The sequence below is a fragment of the Eptesicus fuscus genome, chromosome 3 (assembly GCF_027574615.1).
Source record: "Eptesicus fuscus isolate TK198812 chromosome 3, DD_ASM_mEF_20220401, whole genome shotgun sequence".
NCBI classification, from domain to species: Eukaryota; Metazoa; Chordata; class Mammalia; order Chiroptera; family Vespertilionidae; genus Eptesicus; species Eptesicus fuscus.
In genome coordinates this window covers 78721502-78747472 of record NC_072475.1, presented here as the reverse complement: position 1 = coordinate 78747472, position 25971 = coordinate 78721502, and the positions used below count along the sequence as shown (strand labels likewise).

The following is a 25971-nucleotide window of genomic DNA, read 5'->3' as shown; positions in this document are numbered from 1 at the left end:
TTATAAGAAACCAAGGGAATCCTACCAAATAATAGACAAATATGCAAATTGACCGCACCTTCGCTATGACCAAGCCACGCCCACCAGCCAAGCCACGCCCGCCAACCAATCAGGATGAGTATGCAAATTACGCCAACAAAGATGGCTGCTAATTTGCATATCAAGACAGCGTAGAAAGAAGCCAAGAGCTGCAGAAGGGAGCAAAGCTGCGGAGAAGCAAGCAAGCCGGTGGCAGGAGAAAGGAGGAGTGGAGCGGGTGGGGGACAAGGGAGGCGAGCAGGCGGGGTGGGGTAGAGTGCAGCAGGAAACCCTATTGCAGGATTTTTCCTGCAATGGGAACACTAGTTTATTATAAACATATAAATATGTGTTTCATACTTTATTATGTATTTGGGGAATTTTCCCATAGCAGAACATATAGGTTACTTCCTTCTTTTCAATGGTTCTATAGCATTTCAGTAAGTTAAAATTTTTATTTAACCAGTACCTTAGCAATGTGTTAACTAGCCTCAAAAGGTGGCCTCCAATGAGTCTCCCCTCCTGGCATTCATCCCCTTGTGTATTCCCTTCTCTCTCTGCATTGCGCTGACCTGTGTAAATGATGATATTGTGGCAATGAGGTGTATGACTTCCAGGACTAGGTCGTAAAAAGCATTGTGGTCTCTGCCTTGCTCTCCCTGGGATCACTCACTCTGGTGGAAGCCAGTGACCATGTCATGGGACATAGCAATGTACTTGAGTGAGGTCTGTGAAGTAAGGAACTTGTCACTTGAATGAGTCACATTGGAACTGGATCTTCAGCCCCAGTCAGATCTTCAAACAACTGCAGCCTCTGCCAACAACCTTGACTACAGCTTCAGGACACACCCATTCAGCTAAGCTGTTTTCTAACTCTTTGAAACACAGAAACTGCAAAAATAATAAGCTTTCTTATGACATTATAGTTTTAAGTTTTGGGGTAATTTCTTAAGCAGCAATTGATAACTTCTACAAATAATGCCACAATAATCACCCATGTCTGCTCACTTTTGTGCGATTATGAAAGTCTATAAAACAAATTCCTGAGTTGAAAGAATATTAATTTTAAATTTCACTTAATAATGTCAAATTTAATTTAACAATGTCCCACAGTAAATGAACGGGCTTCCCTACATCCACCGCAACTTGGCACCTCACTCCAAATTTTTGCTACTTTATAGGTTTAAAAATATTTCTTTTTCAATTTGAATTTCTTCTTTATGCATGAGGTTGAGCATTTTCCCCCATATATGTATTGGCCAGTAATATGTATATATCTATCAATTACTATCTTTTGCTCAACTTTATACTGAATTGCTTCCCTTTTCCCTCTTAATTTGTTAGACGTTTTTATATAAGAAAAAAAAATAGCTCTTTAAAAAATGTGTACATATTTTTCACCATTTTGAAATTTTTATTTTAATATTATTTATGATTTTTTTCAGAGTAGAAAATTTTTAACTTTTGTAGAAAACTGAATTTTAAGAGTATGTTGGATTTTATAAAAAGCTCTCTGTATCATCTCTAAAATTATTAAAAGAAAAACATATTATCTCCTGGTTCATTTCTTACGCATTTTTTCCTACCAGCAGTGGTGACTGGAGAATTGGCTCTCAGAAACAGAAACAAAAGCCCGTTTCTGAAGTGTAAACACGCCCACCATGCCCAGTTGCAAGCTACCAATGTGGCTTCACTGAACACAGAGTTAGCTAGGAAAGGATGTGCACAGTTGGCTCTTGCCAGCTGGCTCGCATCAGCTCCAGCACATCAATGCACCAGAACTGTATTCTGACATGAGGAAGAGAGAGATGTAGCTTTTTAAATGGCTTTTTCCCCAGATATGGCAAATCCATTTTTTTTTATACTGAAGTGCTCAACTTTATCACATTCATATGTTGTAATGTATTTGGGTCTATTTCTGTACCCTGTATTCTCATTCATTGGTTATCTATCAATACCAGCACACAAACAGTTTCAATTACTTTTAATCTCTGACAAGGCTATTCCCTCCAATAGTCTTCTTTTCCAGAGCTTTACCTGGCTCTGTTCACATATTGCTTGTACAGATGTGCCATTGATTTAGAAAGATTTATAGCTTTAAACCTATAAATGTGCACAACTAAAAGTATACTATATTAATGCTTACACGATCACGCTCCTGGCAAGACTCAGGAATGCTTTTTGGTGAATGCTTTCCTCAGGCACCAATACTCAGTTGGATAAAAACAATTGAACATATAACTGGGTCCTATTTTGCTAATATTTTTATATAAATGATGTTAATGCTGACTGTACATTTTCGGTGTGTGTCAAACTTTCATATATATACTAAAGAATGCAAGCAAGTTGTTAATGCCCTTCAAAACTTTTCATTCCTTTTAATGGGAGTAGACTGTAATGTGAGTTATTTTAAAGAACCATTTGTGAATATTTATTATTGCAAATTGGATTTTTCTCAATGCATTAAATGAAATAAAAAGTAGATTGCATGCTGCCAGTTGAGGTAGATGCTAAGGTGTATATAACACTATAATTTTCATTAAAATATCTAAATTTTCTAATATAAATTTATATAAATTATTTAAGATGTTGTGTATACAAGTGCAAGCTTTTATAGCAACATAGGTTTCTACTGTTAGAAATGTTTGAAATCTACTGAGCTGAGTTTTCACAAAAATCTGGGAAAGGGTGCGGCAAAAAGAGGTGCCTCTCTAGCTCATGGAAAAAGTTGTTAGTTTCTCATTAGTTCTTCATTTCCCCATGAACAACACCCCATCTGCCTTAGGTCCTATACTCCCTCGTCTTCTATGCTTTTTGTTTGTTTTTTTCCTTGCATTGGTATTTTTTCATTGTTATCGTTTTCAGTTATAGTTTACATTGATTGTTTGTTATTCTAATTTCCATTCCCTTCCCCACTGCCCCATCAAAAACTGATCTCACAGTATGAAGAGAAGTGGTTGCCAGGGGTTTGGGTCAAGGGGGAGAGGAATAGGTATAGTACAGAGGATTCTTAGTGCATGACTCTGTATGACATTAAAATGGTGGATACATGTCATTATACATCTGTTCAAGCCCATAACATATACAACACCAAAAGTGAACCCTAATGTAAACTATAGATTTTGGATGACAAGGATGCATTAATTCTGTCGTGAATGTACCACTGTGGTGGGGGACGTTGAACATGGAGGGAGGTGTGTGTGAGGAGTAGGGTGGGGGAGTATTTGGTAAATCGCTGTGCCTTCCACTTAATTTTGCTGTGACCCTAAACTGCTCTAAAAAATAAAGTCTATTTTTTAAAAAAATCTCAGAACCTTTGTGATAGTAATGTGCAAATGCCCGGTGAAAGATTTAGGTGCTACCTCTCCCATGGGCCTTTGTGTTTTAACAGAGCTATAAAGCTGATGAGCTTTTAAAGCTTTGGTTCTGGCTCAGGTGGATGTGAGAATTGATGGACATCACAGCCTTCCCATGAGTCATAAGGAGAGGAGAGGAGCAGAGATGAAAGGCAAGAGCCAAAACGAAAGAGCAGAAGAATTAGGGCACAAGATTTGTGTTCTGGTCATGACTCAGTCACTTCCCAGCTGAGTGATCTTGAGAACTCCCTGAAACTAATTTTTCTCACCTGAACAACAAGTCTGAAAATAGAGCATTCTATCAGTGCTGAATGAAGATAAATTGAGATAGTACGTGAGGACATGCTTCATTAATTGAAGTAACATTAAAATGTTGACTGTTCCAAAGAACACAGATGTGTGTTTGCAACATTTAGACTCCACAATGACTGTGGGGAGCCGTCTCCCTGGATTCCATCGGTTTTACTCTCCTTCTCCATTAACCAAGCGTCTCTACTTTCTCATATCTAAAATTGGGATAACAATATTTACTTTTCTGGGTTGTACGGATTAAAATAGATATGCTTGTTACCTATTTTAAAAAGTGTCTGTTGCTCATCACTCCTACCCCAGTAAGTACTCAAGAAAAATTAATTCCTTTCCAAATCCACAGAAAAGACAATAAATAGTGTCTGACGCTGAAGTTCAGCTCCATCCAAACTCATGCCCCACTGTCCCAGGAAATAAAGGAACCCTTACTTTCCTATGGGCATGTATCACTTTCTACCTCCCTCTGCTCATGGTTCCCATTGCTCACTCCTCAACCCTTTGGGTGAGTATGTGGCTTTTGTCCCCACCCTTTTACTAAAATTATACTTGTTTTAGAGGAAGTGAACTTATAAAGCGTTCTCTGGACAGTGAAAAGTGAAGTAATGCATTTAGAAAGGGAGCGAATTTTTAAAACATAGAACAGCAACCAATTCTATTTTAACTTGCAGTATATAGTTAAGAGGATCAGTATAGGTGAGAAGAATAATCCTGATTGTAGGTTACTGTTGCTATGTTTCTGAAAAAGATGCCTGTTCTTCTTTTCTTCATGTTTGCATTTTCAGTTGCCACCTGTCTTCTTGGACAGAAATAACCCCCTTCTACCAAGCTGCTGGGAGCAGGGAGGTTCTGAACCTCGCGTGTAATTGCTTTGCTCCGATTAGTAAAGAGATCAGTCACCAAGTCACCCTGTGCGCTCCAGGGATGGCTGCCACCTCTCATTTTCACAAGAAATGGTAAAGCAAATGAGTCAGCTTTGAGGGCCCTTCAAGAATGGCACGCGATGCTCAGGCTAACCTCGGTCTTATCTGTAACTAAACAGATTTCACAGAAAGCCCTCAGAAACCCTTCTTCCAGCAATACAGGCACACATCTGGCTTCCTTCTTTTTTAATTCAATTTGCCTCTTATTCGGCTTTCTAGATTTCATTTAACTTTTTTAAAAATCAAAGTATGATTTTTAGTTAAAAAAAAAAAGCAGTGATATAGTAGCGTGTGATCTTTCCATTCAGGTAAGATTCTGCATAATAATGTGTAAATAGAAGGTATTTTGAATAGTGGGAGAGGGAGGGTGTGTCTATTCTCCTAATTATTTGTCACCTGCTAGTCAACAGTATTAGAGGTATTAGAAAGATCTTTTTGCTATGCTGCATTGTTGGTGTCCTTTGTTCCTGAGATAAATTGTGTTTCAGTGACTGCTTTGATAACTGGTGCTGTGTTTTCTGCTATGTTGTTTTCCTAACAACATTTTTTTAAAATCACAATTTTTGTGTTAAGTACTTGGATTAATATGTACAACAAAATGATTCTTAAATAATAGGAGAAAAACAAAATATGTGAGCGAGAAATTCTAAACAAAACCCCAAATCTAAGCTACTTTTTAAATCAGTTTTGTAAATAATCACCTGTTTATAAAGGAGGTGGTAATTTATTGGTGGGAGGGGGTAAAAGGGTTTGGGTTCTTCTGAACTTTTATTTTTGTTTCTGTATGTGTATCCTCTAGAAATAGAGCAAATCAATAACATTTTGAAATTGTTTACTCACTAATCATTGACTCCATGAGCATTCTTTCTTGTTTGCAAGAATTCATTGTATTTTCATCACACTGGACAAAGTGAGGCTGTGGAGATAAGGACTTTGGGCAGCAAGAGAGCTAAAGTTGGTGCAAAAGAAAACTTCGATAACAGGGAAACTGATTCAGCCCAATACACAGGATAGAAAAATTCAACTATTGGGCCAAAGTAGAGTTTAAGGGAATAGGCAGGGCTTCGGTAAGAATGTGTACTTTTGTCTGTGTATTCACATTTGTTACAATCACTCAGATCTAAGGGTTTGGGTTAGAGAACATCATGCTTCTGTATTTGGGTAAATCAACAGCTTTGATAAAAGTGTTATAAGATTATAAGAAATGCCAAACTTGTCCGTATCTATGATCCACCCACCCTAATCCTACCTGTTTCAGACTGATTCGCGGGTAATATGTGTAGTGCCCTGCTGGTTGCCCTCCAGACAACTTCTAAAGTTCAGAAAGACCTGATAAACAATGCTGATAACTGTGCCTGGCAAATATTTGTCTTGGTAATGATTAATATTTGTTGAATAAATGATGAGCCAACCATCATATAATTACCTACACTCCCTTGAAGCTAATCTTAGTTTATGTTACCAACTGTATATGACAAGTGTTTTTTGTTTTGTTTTGTTTTAAGTGTCTTGCATTATCTTAAAAATCACTCATCTTCGGCATTCAGAAAGGTGGGCTTGTTTGTTTTTTTCCAACTCTGCTATTCCAGGATTTGATTTGATTAGTCTTGAAGCATAAAACAGATAATAAATGATATATCCCCTAGTTGTTATACCCCCTGCCTCAGCTGAACCCCAGAAGTGGAAGAATTCTGGCTTAGGTTGTAAACATCAAACCCGTAAGTAAACAAACTGTTTACCAGAGTATTTAGAGCATGGCCTACCTGAAGGATAAATGTTAATTACTTATGACTACTTCTTAGCACCAGGGATGTTACAAGATTAACAGAAGCAGGTAAGAAAGAGAAGCATGATTTATAAGTAAAGCTGGCAGGAGGTTAATTACAGGGGAGTGAGCTATTATTACGTGGTAATAATTCATTGCAATAGATCTTGACAATGCTTTTATAGCATAGATTAATAGCATTTTGAGAGGCCTCCAGGGACTAAAACAGGAAGAAAGCAGAAGCTAATTCCTTTAGCCAACAGAGAATTTATTGACAGAGACACTCACTACCATTATTTTACCATTTCCAAGAACCGAGAAGGGTTGATTAGTCACATCTGCTGTGAATGCAGGAGTGAAGATTAGAAGACTTTGCCATATATTTGTTACTCTAGGTTAGATGCTGCAGAGAATTTGGCTTCTTCTTTGGAGTAGAAATTCAGTTCAGAGTATAGCTCTAACTGCGAGGTTTTAATTAAGAAATATACCGGATAAAGCAGGACACGGTTTAATATTCTCAGATTGAAATAGCTCTACAACTAATATTACAACTGCCGGAGTTTGGCCCCAGTGGACTTCTGAAACAATACTGCGAGTTTACCAGAGGGCTCTAGAGTGACTTCCCTCCAGTTCTGAATGTAGGAGTTTGCTCATGGGTTAAGTATATTTACACTGAGTGTATCCAAAGAATAACCAGCCTCTCATGTATTTAATTACAAAGAATAACAAGTATCAAACTTTTAGAATCTTTTTTGCCGGGCAGGGTGGAAGGGGAGTGCAAATTTTTAATCTCTGGAAGAAGTGCATATTCAGGGACTAAGGAGTCATTTTAGATTTGTATACTTAAACCCATACCACACCAAAAGCTCATTGCCTCGAGAGTGGTAAAATAATTTTCCTCCTCTGGTTTCTCCTCAGTGAGGATCCATTTTCAATAGATTGGGGACGTTAAGAGAATTACTTCAGGAAATACTTCAAAATGCCTTGTATCGGCTTCAAGCGTATTTATTCCCTCTCTCTCCCTGTGGGGTTGCTTTTGGCTGGCAGCCCTCTCTAGAGATAGTTTAGGTGGCTGGCAACTGTTCCATCTCCTCTTCCTTTTGGAAATAAATACAAGCTTTGTTGTTACCAACCCCAGGCTATTCCACTGTCCCATGTGATGGTTATTAACCACCTCCCCTTGAATTGGCATAATTTTGGCAAGCCATCCTTTTCCTCCTGGGATCCTAATACATCACCTAATATCATGAAAGAATATAAGAGGCATCTTCAGTGTGAAGTAAGAGTTTCATGCAATCAAATGAGAGAGACGGAGCGAGACAGTCCCCTCATGGGTCATCCAACTTGTGATAGGGCTTTGGACTCCAACCTGGCAGAATATGGAGTACAGAAAGTGGGCCAGGTAGGGTGAGGGATACCAGGTCTTCTTGCCCAGTGGGACCCACTGCCTGGGAATGGCTCGGTCTATTGCAGTGAGAAGTCTTACTTCTCTGTTTCCATGTGGGATTATTAAAACTTGAACACTTTCCTTAGGAATCTACCACAAAGCCCTCTACTTTCCTTTGGTAATGTTACCATCTTCTCAGTGAAGGTTATTCTTTTTGATCTTCCTAAAATTAACCTAAGGTGTGAGCTCATTGCAGCCTCCATGAACTACTCCTTTGTGAATTTAGAATCAAAGTCATAGGATTTTCAAGTTGCAAGGACTGTTTCCAGCCATGTCCTTTCACATGAGGTCTCTGTAACCAGGCATGAAGGCCCTTATGCAAAGCCCCATAGAGAGTAGTTACTGCAAGTGTCAGATGCTGTGAAACCCCGCCCTTGTTTGCCCTGGCCTGCTCTTTCTGTCTAGAAACTTTGGACTTGACAAATGCCACTATTCAGATTAGAGGCCTGGGGAGTTTTGCAGAATGAATGAGAAGAAATTAATAATACCAAAAAAAGGGAAAATGTTTTTAACTACTGTGGGAATTTTTGAGGTATGCTTTGAGGACTGTGTTTTACTAGGAATCCTACAATAATTCAGCCACCAAAATGTTCTGCCATATGTATTTTTTTAATAGAGAGGAGATGTTCAGCAAATAGTCAGGGGTCAGGGTCATGTATGAGGCAGGGAGCCCAGAAAAGCATCTCACTTCCTCCCTCTGCTCTGCTTTAGGCAAGCCGAGTAAGTGAGGGCCGCAGGGTGGCTTAGAAGGTTGGTGGGCACAGAGCTGGGCTGCATGGAGCTTTGACCTGTTACTGGGAATAATCCTCTAAGTGGACCCAGTAAAAGTAGGGTTGTTCTCATTCCTTGGATTCCGGGATTATTCACTGTAATTAAAATTTATTCTTAATGCAATGTGGCTGTATTCTAACACTAACATTTTACTTTTAAATGTGGAAACCCTCAGAGTTGGCATATACCAGTTACCCCTTCAGTAAAAGTGATGCTTTCTTAACCATTTGAAATAAAATTGAGAATACTGAAATGATAGTCTTGTCAGTTTAATTTTATCTCCTTTGTATCTTCATATTGTAAGGTTCTTCTACATATAAATTTCTACTAACTTCAAGCAGGAGGTCCTCAGATTTGATGAACCACTGGAAGTGAGCAGGGAAAAAGTATGGGGCAGTTGCTTTTAGAAATGTGTGTGTCTGGAGGGACATACGTCCATACAGTGTATTAGTTTCTTATGACTGCTGTAACAAAGTACCACAAACTGGGTGGCTTAGCCCAATAGAGGCCAGAACTCTGAGAGCAAGTTGTCCACAAGGCCATGTTCCCTCTGAAATCTCTGGAGAAAGATCCGTTCGGGGTCTCTCTCTTAGTTTCTGGTAGCTTCAGGCGTTCCTTGTTTTAATGGCCATCTTCTCCCTGTGTCTTTTCATATCATGTAGGTACAATACCCCTAAGATGTTAGAGGTTAGGATTTCAACATATATTTTTGAGGAGATGCAATTCAACCCATAACAATATAGTCTGTTGAAACTGTGAATGGAATTGCTACTCAAGGTTTTAGAGCTACACAGAACCAAATGTTGTGATTGGGACTTTGCCTCAGCTCAACCAGGGTCCATCTTGGCTTGATGTGCTGCTAACCACAAGTGAGGATGCAACTGAGTGCTTAACATGAGTGGTCTGGAGGCGTGTGCCGGTTGGGCTTGCTGTGTTCTCTCTGCCCTGAGTCTCATGTGCGAGTGAGACACTATTCAAAAGTAATGACAGTGGTGTGCATGTCTCGCACCCGAAGTCATTCGACTGTGGCTTCTGGCAGAGTTGTACTGGTTGAAAAAATCACCAAACAAAAATGATTGCACATTTTGGAAAATTTGGTTATAAAATAGACGATGCTGTGCTTTGCAGTTATTGTATTCTGACACAAAATTGCTAATGGTATTTTCTTCTTTTGGATTAAGCATCTTTGTTTCACTAAAAGTTACTTAATGATTACCATAAAGGTAATTCCTAATTATAGATCTCCTAACTCTATGAAAATTATGTTCAACATTTCAAAATACATTTTATATGACTAAATATAAGAGAATATAAAGATTGTAGTGTTATTTAAAGGACTCTGGGTGCATTTTGATTTATTTATTCATATTCAAATATATAAATATTTGCTTTTCCAGGCCATGTAATTAAAACTCTGTTTATTATTTTATAGTTATTACCCAAGCAGCCCAGACCTACTACTTTTGCTGCTACCAATGCTGATCCTATTACTAGTAATAATAACAGCTGATGATTATTAAGCCCATATTCTGTGCCAGGCACTGTTCCATTTTGACTAATTTCACTTCCACAATAATTCAGTGAGGAAGATACCATTACTTATAATTAAAGAAACGGAGGCACAGAGCCTAAGGTTGCGCTGTAAGTAGCCAAGTCAGAATTCAAAAGTTGGACTCACAGCTCCTACTCTTAATCACTAAAAAAATTCCAAAGCCTGTGGCCAGAACACCAATATTATTAAAAGCTCCTGAAAAAATAAAGAAAAAAGGAAAAAGTCTACATAGTCAAATGCATTTGGGAACTATTGCAAACTATAATCTCTTCATGTAGATTCACGTGTTGCATGAAACCTGCACCCTCGTGGGCACCAAGCAGTCTGAAAGGACACAGCTGTCAGTGCAGGAGGCTCCCATAGGCTTCTTGCTTGCAAAGTGTTGACCCTTTTGTTGGTTGATGTTTAAGGTGCAGGAGCTCCTAGGGAAGGTGAGAGAAGGCTATCAAAGCTGGGCACTCAGAGGACTCGGGAAGTGACTACATGCCAGCTGGAACAGAAACATATCATTATCTTAACACGGTTATAATTGTACCCGTGTATACAGGCTCAATGACTTTTTTAAAAAATAAACAAAAGGATTTTTTTTTCTTTCTGAAAGACGTGCACTTAATTTCCTGATTTGAAAAATAAGTGGGTTGAATGAGATGATTTTACAGTTGCCTTGCCAGCAATGTTTGTGTCCTACTCCAGAACGATTTATACAAATAAGCCTTAATTCTATTATGTACATTGTGATATGTCTGCATTAAATAGAATATTGTAAGCATTTGTTATGAAATTTAAAATGCAAAAACTCCCTTTGAAATTTGGCACATTAAATATAACTGAATTTAAGTCTGAATTTAACTAGATCTTTACATCGAAATTTACAAATACATTATTTCTGAAGACCATGAGGGGTTCCTCATTTTCTGTGTTTTGCAGTAAAACAAGGGGAAATACAACCATTTAACATGTTTAAAAAAAACATACAACACACATGAATGTTGTTTTGACCTTAGGGGAAAGTAGAGACACAAGACAAAGGTTGTTTAAGAAAAACTGGAGTTGGGATGAAAGCCAGGCCTTCACCTGAAGATGGTGCAGTGGCTGAAGTAATTCGGGCACAGCAGCCTCTGTTGTCGCGTCTACCCAAGGGTGGAGGGTAGACAGGGTGGGTTAGTGGCCACAAGCCATTTCCCTCTCCTACCCTGTGAGTGTCCTGGCAGGGCAGAGCCGAAGCCCAGTTAGAGAACATGCATTTTCTCCAGGGCGTTGCCTGCCTGCTCTAACAACACTCCCTGAGAAGCCTTCCAAACCTCTTAGGTTCTCAGCTGACTTAGATACAAAATACCGCAGAGGAGGACATTGTTTCCTAAAATAAGTGGGAAATCAGCAACAACAATGATGCTGTCTCTTATCTCCCACCCTCTTCGTCCTCCCCCACCCCCACTACAGCCCCTAAACCTAGTGATGATTCCAGGGGGCACTGTTGTAGGCACCAGGATTATAGCCAAGAGGGAAGAATATCATATTTTTTTCTACGTAGAGACATGCATGAAATGTTTGTGATATTTTAAATTTTGGGTCTGTCTGGAGTATTTTAAACATTTGTAGATCTATACAGCATTTATAAATTGTTCTGCACTTTAAGATATCAGAAATGTCAAAGCCAAGCACAGCTTTGACTTTCAAAGAGAAAAGTTCTTGCCTAGAGCTAGCATTTTCTCCTATCTTCAGAGCAAAACCATGACTTGATAGGTTCTTAAGTCCCTCCCTCCCTCTTTATATAGAATTTCTGATAGTTACATGTATACTATTAATTAACATATGTGTTAATTAATCCAGCTGAAAACTACTTACAGAGACTTCTAAGAATAGACATAGAGTCACAGGGAGAGAAACTTATCATCTTATTCCTTTAATGGTGTTTTCTGTTACAGCGGTAGCTAGGGCTAGGTAAATAAATGTATTGTAATACTTTGAACAAAAATAATTCTCAAACATAATTTATAAAACTTGCTGCCCAGAGGTTAAAATAAATTTATGAACCATGAATGAGGACCCTGGTTCTTTGGATCTGCATGTTTGGATATGTATACAGTATGTCCAATATATAACCTTATAATGGTTTATATACTGTATACTCCAATAATGACTTGATAAATCTTAAGTCTCCACAATTATTTTACATTAAAATTTGTTTTTCATATATATATGAAGATAACACTATTTTCCTTGGAATTATTAAGGATTAAATAAATGAGTAGCATTTGTTTTCATATTATTTATTAAACGTGTATGTACAAGCAGTTATATATATATATATATATGTATGTATATATGTGTAGGCACATATATACAGATAAAAAACTCATTTCTAAAATTTTTATTTTAGAAAATTTTGGAAATATTTGTACTTTTCTAGAAATATGTTATTTGTAAATAGTTTAGATACAGCATTTGTAATAAATGGTAAAATCATAGTCATCTATTATCCTATCTAACCAATTCCAATTTGTACTTAATTGAAAAGTTGACATATTTAAAAATAAGATAAAAACTGCCTCTATATACACAAAGTAGTGTGACCTTGGGCTTAATGGATAAATCAATATGCAAAAAGTAAATTGGAAGCTTTGAACCAATAAATGTCTACATTCAAATAAGATTTAATTTTAATTTGATGAGGCTTTTTCCAAAGTTTAATCATCCCAAATATATGGATGCAAAATTTAATGGAACAAAGAAATTCTTATTTTGACTTTAGAGGATAGGGAAAAAATGTACTAAAATGTGTTTTTTGCCACATGTGACATTTATTTTGGCATACTTTATCTTAAAGCTAAAAAAATATATACATTCATTATAGAAAACATAAAATATTCATAAAATATAATGAAAAATAAATTAAAAGTGAGTTTTTCCTTGGTTCTACTACCTAAAACAACTATTGTTAACATTTCAATGTACTCCCTAAGAAAATTATCTTTGATGTTAAAAAATAAGTAACATGGGGGAAAAGGGAGACATATGTAATACTTTCAACAATAAATATTTTTTAAAGTAACAGATTTAATACTCAAATGCCAAGTTCTCTTATTCTTAAAAATTATGTTTCCTTTTGTCCTTGATTGTGAGTCAGTAATTATGAATCTTATTATCACTTTACTTCATAACAGTCTTCACCACCCCTTTCTAAAAATGCTGCATGGAAAATATTATTTCTCATTTAAAGTAAATTTAAATCAAATCTTTGCTTTATGTTTGGGGCGTTTATAATATTTCTAATTTGCAAAACCCCTCCTCTCTTTCTTAAAACTACATTTGGGAATCTCTTTTAAAATTAGAAAGTCACTTACATAAATATACCTTCTGAAATGTGCAAAGTTCCTGAAACTAATCTATTTTTAAGTTTTTTATTGTTTATTTTTGGTTTGTTAATCCTAACCCAAAGATATTTTCCATTGATTTTTAGAGTGAGTGGAAGGGAGGGAGAGAGACAAGTAATGCTATGAGAGAGACACATTGATTGGTTGCCCCGGGCATGCTTTCTGACCAGGGCCAGGAATCAAGCCTGCAGCCTAGGTACATGTTCCTGACTGGAATCAAACCCGGGACCCTTCAGTCTGCAGGCCGATGCGCCATCCACTGAGCCTAACCCACCAGGGCTGAAAGTAATCTAATGAATCTCTTTTGAACACAGACAGCACAGCTTTTTGTCATAGCAAGTAGCATTTCATAAGAAAGGTGGTGGAAGTTTAACCTTCTAATACCAACACAGTCTGTAGGGTGAGCTTGGGCATTAGATGTACTTTTTCTTCTTGCTATAGGTTCATTATATAAGAAATCTGTGACTAGAAAAATTTTGAGGGACAAAGAAAGTGAGACTATAATTCTTACTTAGTACATATCGTATATGCTCTTTTTTTAAAAAAGTTTTTCTGTGAGGGCCACTGCCATAGGTGCTATTATCCTTTAATGTGGGATTGGGTGTGCAGGAAGTGAAATAAAAAAACAATCCATTTCTTACATGCAACATACACTTGATTTTCTAGATAAATATTTTTAGTGACCACCGGAAGATACAGAAGATACCATTTCTGATAGGTCACAAGTATGAGATCATGTTATAAGAAAACATGTTACAAGAAAACATTTGTCTTTAGAAAAAAAATTGTATTTTCAATAAAATGAACTTTCCTCTCCCTCAAGCAACATCTTCTTTCTGTTAGTCATGAATAGGCAAAGGGTTTGAATATTGAGAAATTTTCACTGGAAAAAATAAGAAATATAGTTTGAATTTGAAAAATTATTGGGACAGAGAGAGAAAATGAGAACTAAACCAAGGGTGTTAACAAGTTATTAAAGAATCTTGGTATCACCCGAAACCGGTTTGGCTCAGTGGATAGAGTGTCAGCCTTCGGACTCAAGGGTCCTGGGTTTGATTCCGATCAAGGGCATGTACCTTGGTTGCGGGCACATTCCCAGTGGGGGGTGTGCAGGAGGCAGCTGATCGTTGTTTCTCTCTCATCGATGCTTCTGGCTCTCTATCCCTCTCTCTTCCTCTCTGTAGAAAATCAATAAAATATATATTTAAAAAAAAAAGAATCTTGGTATCAGAAAAAATATATATATGGTGAAATTTTTTTTAAAAAAAGCATGAGTTTTGGAATTATATAGGCCCGGGTTTAATTGGCATTGAGGTTTCATTTTTAGTTCAGTTCATTAAGAATTATGTGAAATCTCATTTATTTGAATCCTACTGTTTTCATCTAGAAAATGAAGTTGTTTCTCAACTATCATTTATTAGGCTCTTAATATGTACCAAATACTGTGGTACAAACTTCTTAAACTCACACTTCAATTAGTTAGAGCTGCATAACTCTCCCCAGTTCACAGAGAGAAATAGTTTCAAGAGAGTTAAACTATTTCAACCCTCCCCCCCCCCCCCCAGACAATAATGGCACATTCAGGTCTGTGTTCTTTAGCCACAATGCTATACTATCCAGCCTGTGGTAGAGCTACATCATAATGAAAATTACAAACCAATGATTTAAACATTTTATATGAGAGTGTTTAAGTTAGCTGTGTTCTTCTCAGGCAGTGCTAGAAAGAGACTATTAACTGGTTTAGTGTTTTTCACAGTCTTTATGTAGTTTATCTTCCAATCAATTATTTGACCCATAATGCTATTTGGACTTCCTCTCCAAAGTGTAGTCATATAGGCTTGGAGTTTGTGAAAAGACATAATAGTCTGGTAATAACTAGAAAGAGTTTTGATTATCACATGTTTATAATTGATAAATCACTATTTTTAAAATTACAAATCATATTGGATTTACATTAAGAAAAATCTACCATTCAAATGGGAAATTAATGTCACAGAGATAAAGAGCTGAATAGGAATCGAGTAAAAGTTACTGCTTCACTTATTTCTCTAATCATAATACAGCTAGAATTACCTAAAAAGTTAAAGTATGTATCTGTCTAGTTTTTCCAACACTACTTATTGAAGACACTGTATATTTTCACCTCCTTTGTCATAGATTAATTGTCCATGTAAGCAAGGATTTATTTCTGGGCTTTCTATTCTGTTCCACTGATGTATGTGTCTGTTTTTATGACAGTACCATACTGTTTTGATTATTATAGCTTTGTAATCTAGTTTGAAATCTAGGCACATGCTACATCCAACTTTGTCCTTTCTTAAGATTTCTAGGGCTATTTGGGATGTTTTGTGGTTCTGTATAAATTTTAGGATTACTTTTAGGATTCTGAGAAGAATGTAATTGGTATTTTGATAGGTATTGCATTAAACCTATAGATTGCTTTGGGTAGTATGGACATTTTAACAATATTATTCCTTCCAATCCTTGAGCACTGCATATCCTTCCACTTATTTGCATCCTCTTCAATTTCTTTCTTTACTGTCTTAGTTTTTAGAGTACAAGTCTTTCACCTTCTAGGTTAAATTTATTCCTAGGTATTTAATTCTTTTTGATGCTATTGTAAACAAGATTGCTTTCTTAATTTCTACTTCTCATCATTCATTTTAGTGATAGAAACATAATGAATTTCTGTATATTATTTTTTTATCCTGCTACTTTACTGAATTCATTTTTTACAACAGAATGGACTTAGAGGGTATTATGCTAAGTGAAATAAGTCAGACAGAGAAAGACAAATACATATAATTTCACTTATATGTAGAATCCCAAAAGAAAAGAAACAAACAAACAAATAAAACAAAACAAAAATAGTCTCATAGAAATAGAGATCAAACTGATGGTTGCCAGAGGGAGAAGTATGGGGATATGGGTGAAAAGGGTGAAGAGGAATATCCAATATAATAAAAGTCTAATATGCTGAGTGTCTGGTTGACGGGTCAGCTGTTCAATCAAAGCCTAATATGCTAATGATATGCTAAGGCTGCTCAACCACTCGCTATGATGTGCACTGACCATCAGGGGGCAGACAGTCAACCAGTTGCTATGACGTGCACTGACTACCAGGGGGCAGACGCTCTGACCAGTAGTTAGCTTGCTGCTGGGATCCAGCAGATTGGGACTGAGCAAGATGTGCCAGACACACCCTAGAGCCCTCCTGCAGTTCCTCCCCAGCTGGCCAACCTTCCACATCCTTCCCTGGCCCTGATCGTGCACTGGTGGGGTCCCTTGACCTGGCCTGTGCCCTCTCGCAATCTGAGACCCCTCAGGGGATATCAGAGAGCCAGTTTCGGCCCAATCCCACAGGCCAGGCTGAGGGACCCCACTGGTGCATGAACTCATGCACTGGGCCTCTAGTAGTATGGTAACTTCACATGATTACAGATGATTACTGGACTTACTATGGTGATCACATCATAAGATACATGAGTTGCATCACTATGTTGTACACCTGAAATGAAGATAATATTATATACCAAGTATACTTAAATTTTATAAAAAGTTAAAGGACAGTGGCAAGATTACTGTTCCTAAATGAAGTATAAATGATACAGGGTTCTAGACCCCCATAGTTACAACATAGTAAAAGCAAAGGAAGATAGAATACAAAACTTGAATATTTAACATTTGTAAATATTTTTCATATTCATTTTAGCCAGTAGTGTGATATTTCTAGCACATTCAGTTTAGTTCAACAATCATGTGTGCCTTACTTGAAACAAGGATATGGACATACAGCAATGAAGACATGGCTCTCCCTCCCTCTGCCAGGGAGCTCTCTCCCTAATCCATCAAATGGTTCCATATGCAGGTTGCATTAGCTGCTGTGCTACAGGAGAGCAGGGGGAGACTGGGCTCTTGTTTGAATGCTGGAGTAGTCAACCCCTCATGACCAATTAAAAAATTTAAATATATAACAGTTCTGGAAATGTTACTCTTAAGGAGTCAGGTACCTGTACAAGTAATAGAAAGGCCATCTTCAAAAGAATCAGAAAGGGCTCAAGGCTTTACTCTGAGTGAGTAATACTCACTCAGAAATCAGAAATACAATGAACAATGAAGAACCAGAGGACCTATGATTCAGAACTGATGTTTTACAACAAATTTACTTTAGCTCTTATTTTTCTTTTGTGTACTTAATTTAAAAGTACAGCTTTTTTCTTACTACAAAATTAATGCGCTTCTTTTTGGAAAACACAGGTAGTAATAAAAATGTAAAAACATCTGAACCTCAACCATAATTACATTTTATAGTAAAATATTCTAAATCCCTCTAAAAAGCTTAATCAAATTATACTCAATAGTCCATGAGGTCTCCCCCAGACTCCACACACCCAATCCTGGTCAATCTTAGTATTTAATATTTAAAACTTTACCAATTTAATAGGTAAAAATTATATTTTGTTCTTTTAATTTGGCCATCTTTGATTATTTATCATGCTAAATATTTTCTTGTTATTGGCAGTATTTTTTAAAATATATTTTTATTGCTTTCAGAGAGGAAGAGAGAGGGAGAGAGAGATAAAAATGTCAATGATGAGAGAGAAACACTGATCATCTGCCTCCCGCACACCCCACACTGGGGATCCAGCCTGCAACCTGGGAATGCGCCCCTGACTGGAATTGAACCTGGGACCTCTCAGTTCGCAGGCCAACGCTCTATCCACTGAGCCAAACTGGCCAGGGTGGCAGTATTTTTTATGTTTGAGTTATAGAAGTAAAATTATTTGTAACTATCTGTTATGCAGTGCTGCATTGACTTTTTTCAATTCTTTACTGATTTTCTAATTTTAAACTATTTTTATTAATGCACACCGAGTTAGTACATGTGCATCTTTTTCATTAAAAATAGAGTAGCCATTTCCACCTACCCTCCATTCTTCTGAATCTTTTATTTTTTGCTTTAAACACGACACCACAGGCCAAGTTTCATTTCTCATTTACCACTTCTCCACCTGAGTTGTCAGTTTTGTTTTTGGTCTAAACTCAGGGTAAGTGAGAGGGCATCTCATTAAATCACTGTCTTTGGACCAGGTTCCAGCAGAGTTACCCACTTTATATATCTTCTTTAGTTTGTTGTTTCAAAATAAATTCAAATATAACACTATTCACGATGTGTTCTTGTGTTAAAAATAATCTTTTACACCTAACAATCTTTAAGGGCAACAAAAATACTTTCATTTGGAGATACCAATTTAGGGAAATGTGACAATATTTAGGAAATAACCATGTCAAAATGGCAGTTATATGAAGTGACTTGTATATGGACTAAGTATGGGCTTTTCCCTAAACATTGGAAGAGAGCAAAGAAAGTGATTTGACTTGTAATTTTCTTTTTATCTGTGAAGCTCTTCTTGGGTGTCAGTACTTCATTGTTTGATTCAAACAATAAGTAGCTATGGGGACTGTAAACTGGATGAAGAAACAAGTGCTACATCTACCTCTTAAAATCCTGCAGAGTCTAATAGTACCATATATATATAGGGTGGGGTTAAAGTAGGTTTACAGTTGTGAGTCTGGGAAACATAGTTAACTCTTGTATTATTATTTATTAATTATTGTACTATTTTCCATACAAACAACTGTAAACCTACTTTTGCCCCACCCTGTACAGTAGATGATTATGGAACAGGCTCTTGTTCAACCTTTTAATAGGAAATTTTAATCCATTTGTGTTTTTATTGTAATTGCTGATAGATATGTTTATACTTATCTGTGCCATTTTATTTTGTATTTTCTATTTACTATATTTTTCTTTGCTTTATCTTCTCCTTTCTTGTATTCTGTCAAGTACTTTAGTCTGAATATTAGCAACAAGATTCATTAGGTGCTTATCAGCTTTGTTTGTACACTGTGTTTTTGTGTTTCATGAGTATCTTAGAAATTTGGTATCTATATTATGCAAAGTGTCCCCTCCGGAGTTCGTCCGGGAGACATGTAGTTCGATCACTCAATATGACGTGCACTGACCACCAGGGGGCAGCGCGGAATGAAGGAAGACCCCAGCTGGCAGCTGGCAGCCAATCAGCCCTGATCACCGGCCAGGCCTAGGGACCCTACCCGTGCAGGAATTTTGTGCACCAGGCCTCTAGTTTACTTATATATTTCAACAAAGAATTTTTAGTTTAACAATGTCTGCCAACTAAAGAATACTTCCCACCACTTTTATTTACTACCCCCGCAAACACTTTTAGATAAATAAATGGAAATTTCATGTGAGTTTATATTTCACTATGATTTAACTTGTCAAAAGAATTCACCTTGACCTAGCCAGTTGCTCAGTGGTTAAAACATTAGCCGGTGACTGAAGGATCATGGGTTCAATTCTGGTCAAGGGCAGTACCTTGGTTGCAGGCTCATCCCCAGACAATCCAGCCAATTGATGTGTCTCTCTCACATAGATGTTTCTCTCTCCTGTCTCTCCCCATCCCTTCCACTCTCTGGAAGTCAATGGAGAAAATATCCTCAGGTGAGGATTAAAAAAAACCTTCACTTTTTAAAAAATATTTTTTTATTGATTTTAGAGAGGAAGGGAGAGGGAGAGAGATAGAAACATCAATGATGAGAGAGAATCATCGATTGGTTACTTTTTGCACGCTCCCCACTGGGGATCGAGTCTGTGCTCTGACCAAGAATCCAACCCTGACCTCCTGGTTCATGGGTTGATGCTTAACCACTGAACCACACTGGCTGGAAATCTTTATTAACAGTTTGACACATTGGATATTTTAAATCAGTATTTTTTTGCAAAGCTGTAGGTTAATCTTAGGATACAATCCCATTTACTGACTACATTTAGGAAATACAACTCTATTAAAGAATTGGCAAAGAAAGCAAGAGACAAAAGTAATTTATTCAAAGGTGGATTTTTTATATCTACAGTATGAAATCAGGTAACTGGTACTGTTTTTTTCCCCTGTACACGTGTATGTAACATCTAGTCATAATTGTTTACTCATAGAACTGACAAAAATAAAGAATGTAGATGCCAAGAAAAGAACTTAAAATAAGAACAGGCATTTGCAAGGGAGAATTCAATCCACATCAACCTCTGTGGAAGGCAAAATCCAGTAAGCATTTACAAAATATTCTGGTAGAATTGTCCTTCTGCTTTTTTTCCAGATGGTGCTTCTCTCTCTCATGGCGCTGGAAGCATCATCTTGCTAGCGGGCTATACCAGTGGCATGTTTAAAATAAATTTGTAATTCTTTTAATATTGCTGGACTTTTGTGAATGAGTTCTGCAAGTAAAATGACACACATTCTCTGTGACACACATTTGACGAGTCATTTCTCACCTCTGAGATTGCTAAGGGGAAGGAATAGAGAATGATTTGAGGAGTCAAAATGAATCATAAAGGAAGACTTCTTTCACTCAGCTTACCATCATACTGTGCATTTCTTCATCTATTTAAAAATTATTTTGTGACCCTCGAGTAGTAGTCACGCACATAGCTTCCCTTTCAGACTGTATTCTCACTCAGAGGTGATTTTGACTTGTTAGAGGAGACAAAGGAAGGTACTCCCAGGAATACCAGGTAGGTTTTAATGTTTAAATATAATCTAAATGGAGTAAATGTGTGTTTGTGACTATGTGCACCTTGAGTATATCTATTTTTAAATTAATTCTAACTTATAGATGACATTTTACTCAGGCTTTATAATAGAGAGCTTTTCTGTGTTAAGTTCAAGAAAATTTCTTGAGAAATGGTTGAAGATTTCTGTCATATATTTGTCAGTGACATTTGCCAATAGCTTTGGACTGCTTAAATAAACAACAGGTAATGTTAATCTGCAAAGATTTTCTTATAGATTTACTCTTACTAAATTGTAGTCTGTTTTTCTAACTTTGGCTATAAACAGCAAGGCATGATTCTGTTAAGGATTAATTTTCTAGAACTTATGGCAATGTGTGTTGATTTGTTGTATAATGACTTTAAATTACCACAAAGTATCCCTCAGAGTAGTTTAACTGAGATAACAAAAATCTTGAAAAGTTATTAATATATGTCTATATTTCTGAATATATTTTTATCTACATATATACATAGAATTTGTTCATATTAAAAATGTGGAACTATTATGGTTTAAAACTATGCAAAATGAGATCTAACCAAATAAATTATAATAAAACCTTTAATGCTATTATAATATAAATTATATTTTATACCAGAGGAATCCACATATGACATAGTAACTTACCAACTTAAACAAGTTTTGAACTTTTTTCTATGACAGTTATGCCATCTATAAAATTATGTATTTTTCCTTCAATCTCTTTGGTATATTATGAATATAAAATACACTAAGATTTTTTAAAGGCATAAAATTAGCATGTCTATTTAAAGTATTAGAAAGTACAACAATATGTCTTTTTTTGATGTTATTTTAAATATTCCCATCAAAAACTAAAAGGATGAAACAGAAGTTAGATTCTTAATATTTGTTAAATGAGAGTGATTGTCATTTGATATTTTAGTTTGGAAATTTCTAAGCAACATTCAATAATTAATAATAGAAACCCAATAGCTTTATATAATAATTTGTTACTCAGTATTTTTAAAAACCATTATATTAGTCTTATAATATTCTTGAGAATTCTATACATACATAGTACCAACTAAATTTAAGTATGAAAGATGAAAATTATTTGCTCAGTGTTCCAACATTAAAGATGAAGTTAAACCTAATAATCTGTTTTCTCATTTCCTAACAAATACCTTAGCTAAGTGATTGGGCTATTTTTTATAGGTAGCATTTCTTAAAGACAATGATTTTCATGATTAGTAATAGTGCTTTTATTGGTATGTTCTAAAAATGTGACTGTCTCTACCTTTCATATTTTGTTTTCATCTAACCTTTGGAGAGCTATTTAATTGTTTTGAATTCAGTTTTGAAGTATTCCAAGAAACTTTATTTCTTATGATTTACACTGTCATTTTTTTCTATATTTATGATTAATTACTAAAATACTAAGAATATTAATATTAATTAATATTAATGTGTTGATAAAAATTAATACAACATAGAATACTTATATAAGGACATTATATTTTTATTTAATAAAAGCTTATGAGAAATTAACAAATTTATAAAATAAAAAACTATATTTTCAACTTTTAAATGGATTATAAGATGCCCAATATTTGAGATTTTTTTAATGTGAAAGATACATACATAGAATGAACTTGAATTACTTCATCTCTGAAAAAATTATAAGCTTTCTCTGATTTTCAAACTTAATACTTAGAAGTAAAACAGTAATTCGAATAAACAGTGAGTGAAAAATATAACACTTCTTAAATTAAAAGATGTTTCCAATAGTATGTTTGCTATTTTTGTGTTTACTGCTAATTACATTGCTAGTTTTTTACTCCAAAGTCTTTAAAAAGAATATTAGGTACAAACCATCTAAATAAACATTTATTGGGTGAAGGAATTCAGGATAGTCAATGGGTTTGTAAAAATCTATATAAAATACCAACATCAACATTGTTATGAATTCTTTTTTTTTTTACTTCAGAGTATCCTGCCTTCCTATATTACTGGATCAAATCTTGAAATTATATACTCCAGCAAATGATACTATGAGGAATGTGTAGCACTAACATTTTAATTAAATTACAAAAGCATAATCTGCACAAGGCTGTAGCTAAGCATTTGATGACCCCTAATTATATTATTAGTAACATTTTTATTTGATAACTAGATAACTGGATAAATTAAAAACATATAATTAAAGCAAAGTCATGTCCTAATTTATAAAGACAATAAAAACAAAAGAGCATAGCAAAACCCCATTGAAAAATACTTACTTCACCATTATAATGAGATACAATTTTATCAACATATCTTATAAAGAAAATAAATGTCAAACTTGCCATATGCTTTCTTGTTAAAATACTCTAGAAGACCAGATAATAATGTAAGTCTCAAGTCATAAACATAATACAAAATGATTCACCCCCATGAGCTTTTTGCCGCAAGTTTAAAGTTATTTTGAATGGCACAGGATGAAGGCCAATATTGGAAGATGGTAAAGAATCACCATACAAGGTTTTAAATAGCAAGACCAGAACCTTACTTCATTACTCAGGAACAATTAATTTCAGAGCACAGACATACTATATTTTCTGCTTGCCTACATTGACATGTCTCACCAGATGAAAGTGGGCAGAATCCTTTAACTGTAGTCCACTTTGGAGCCCAGTATGAAGGGTGATGTGGGGCAAGGTATCATGGTTCTTGAGAGAGGAAAAAACCTAAATGTGCATTAAGAATCATGAAGAAAGAAACTAGTCCAAGCAGGAGCCTTTATCTCAGAGTTCAAGGGTGTAAAGGAGTTGTATTTTGCCGAGTGAACTGGATTGGCAAGGGTCAAATAAGGCCAATCTGCTGGAAAACAAAACAAAACAAAACAAAACACCAGCATATAGCCTAATTATATCCACAACCACAAAGACTTTTCGATTGTCTTTTTCATAAAAATTAACTCTTCCTTGCATTTATGAAGCAATATGAATACTTTTAGCAATACTCTCCTTTCTTTGTCAATGACCCAAATGAACTGTCCAATCCACCAACAGAGCTTGAAAAGTCACCGTTCCTTTTAGAGTGACACAGACCTCTTTCTCCTCCTGGCAAAATCCCCGGCATGAACGAAGTTGGAGAGAGCCTTAGTGAGGTGACTATCTGATGTCTCCGTGCTGCTCCCAAAGTCATAGTTCTTGAGGCCAGGGCACAAGCAGTGCACAATGGCCCTGCGGATGTAGCTGTCAAAGATATAGTAAATAAAAGGGTTGACACAGCTGTTGGCGAATGCTAAGGGCCCACTCACCTCCATGCCCAGCTGGAGAATAGACGAGGAAAAGTAATGTTCTTGCTGCAACCCAGACACAATGGCCAGGAGCTTGAACGTATTAAAGGGCAGCCAGGAGATGACAAAGGCTGCCACGACAATAAATATGATCTTGATGGATTTCCTCAGCTTCTTGTTATGCTTTCCCGTCTGCTGGTAATGGGCACACAGCTTCCTTGTGATACAACAGTAGCAGGTCACAATGCTCACCAAAGGCGCAAAAAAGGTAAAAATTAAGGACACCAGGGCCCAAGTCAGTTTAATTGAAGTGGCCCTCTGCTCTGCACAGTATGGCTTATCCTTAATCAGGGTGAGCTCCCTGGACAGAAGAGTAGGCAACCCCAGGAGGCAGGAGATAAACCAGACACTGGCACAGACTCCATACGCACAGTCCCTCCTTCTGAGTTTCCGGGATGCGGCTGGACACACAATGGCCAGGTAGCGGTCAATGCTCATGCAGGTGAGCAGGAAGACACTGCAGTGCATGTTGACTGAGATCATGTAGGAGCTGCTTTTGCACAGGAAAGAACCTGTTCGCCACAGTCCTGACGAGGCTTCTTTGTCCACCCAGAGAGGCAGCGTGATGAGGAAAATGAAGTCAGAGGCGGCCAGGTTCATGATAAAGATGTCGATCAGTCTTCGGCTGCCCCGTTTGAAGTGCAACGCACTCATGAGGAGGAGGTTCCCCAGCACGCCGATCAGGAACACGGTTGTGTAAAAGACGGGAAGGAAAACAGATGTGTAAGGAGCATGGAAGTGGGTCTCCTCCAGACCATCCGGATTTGGGCTTGTCCCATATAAATAATCCCAATAAACAGAGGTTGCTTCTGGGTCCATCCCTAAAGATCAGGCGGCAAAATCTGGTAAGTTCCCTTACCTAGGAAGTTTCTGTGTGAATTTTAGAAATCTCAGGGCAGCTTCTTTTATACAGTGCCACCTCTTCCCCCACCTCACCCCTCCCTTAAAAGATCTTGGGACAAGCATAAAAACAGAGATTAAGAAAAGCAGTTTCCACCACTCTTCAGAAAGGGCCCTCCAGGAACATCACCCTGATTGGTGTTGGGTGGTTGTGGTTTTTTAAATTTACATTTGCCCAGGAAACTGAGCTGCTTTTTGACTTCTTTCTTCAAGGTTTTGAACTTGTTTCTTTAAATCCAGAAATTAGAAAATAAATTAACTTTTTTTTTCCTTACCTACGTTAAAGACATATTTTGCTTTTCTAACACTGAGAATCCTTTTGATCCAGCCCTTTGTTTCACATATAGGATACTGTTTTACTTTTAGAATTTTAAGGTGATGATGGTGAAGATACTGTTTTTATTTACATCATTGGTGAAATGTGAAGAAAATAGTCTTCCGTTGCATGAAGAGTGAACTGAAAATCTAAACCATGCCAGTCTGCATCAATGGCAAACATAATAGTCCCAGTTAGGTTATGAGATTTTTCCCAATTACTTGACTCTTTTAGTTCATATATAACCAATCCTGTCTCACTCAATAAGTTGTGTGTTTGCTTTTTTTTTTTTTAATCTTCAAAGGTTGAGG

At 36.5% G+C, this 25971-nt stretch overlaps 1 protein-coding gene across 2 annotated transcripts; it reads right to left on the bottom strand.

Annotated features, from left to right (window-relative positions):
- Positions 1-10425: 10425 nt before the first annotated feature.
- On the bottom strand, positions 10426-25263 carry GPR15 (G protein-coupled receptor 15). 2 transcript variants are annotated; one of them, XM_054712232.1, is made up of 2 exons: positions 24406-25263; positions 10426-10560 (listed from the first exon to the last, which is right to left on the bottom strand). In XM_054712232.1, exons 1-2 carry the CDS (start codon positions 25261-25263, stop codon positions 10480-10482), a joined length of 939 nt encoding a protein of 312 aa, XP_054568207.1. In that variant the 3' UTR covers positions 10426-10479. The 2 variants fall into 2 exon arrangements, with proteins under 2 accessions (XP_054568207.1, XP_054568208.1); XM_054712233.1 differs by lacking the exon at positions 10426-10560 and adding an exon at positions 24274-24328.
- Between the last annotated feature and the right edge of the window lie 708 nt (positions 25264-25971).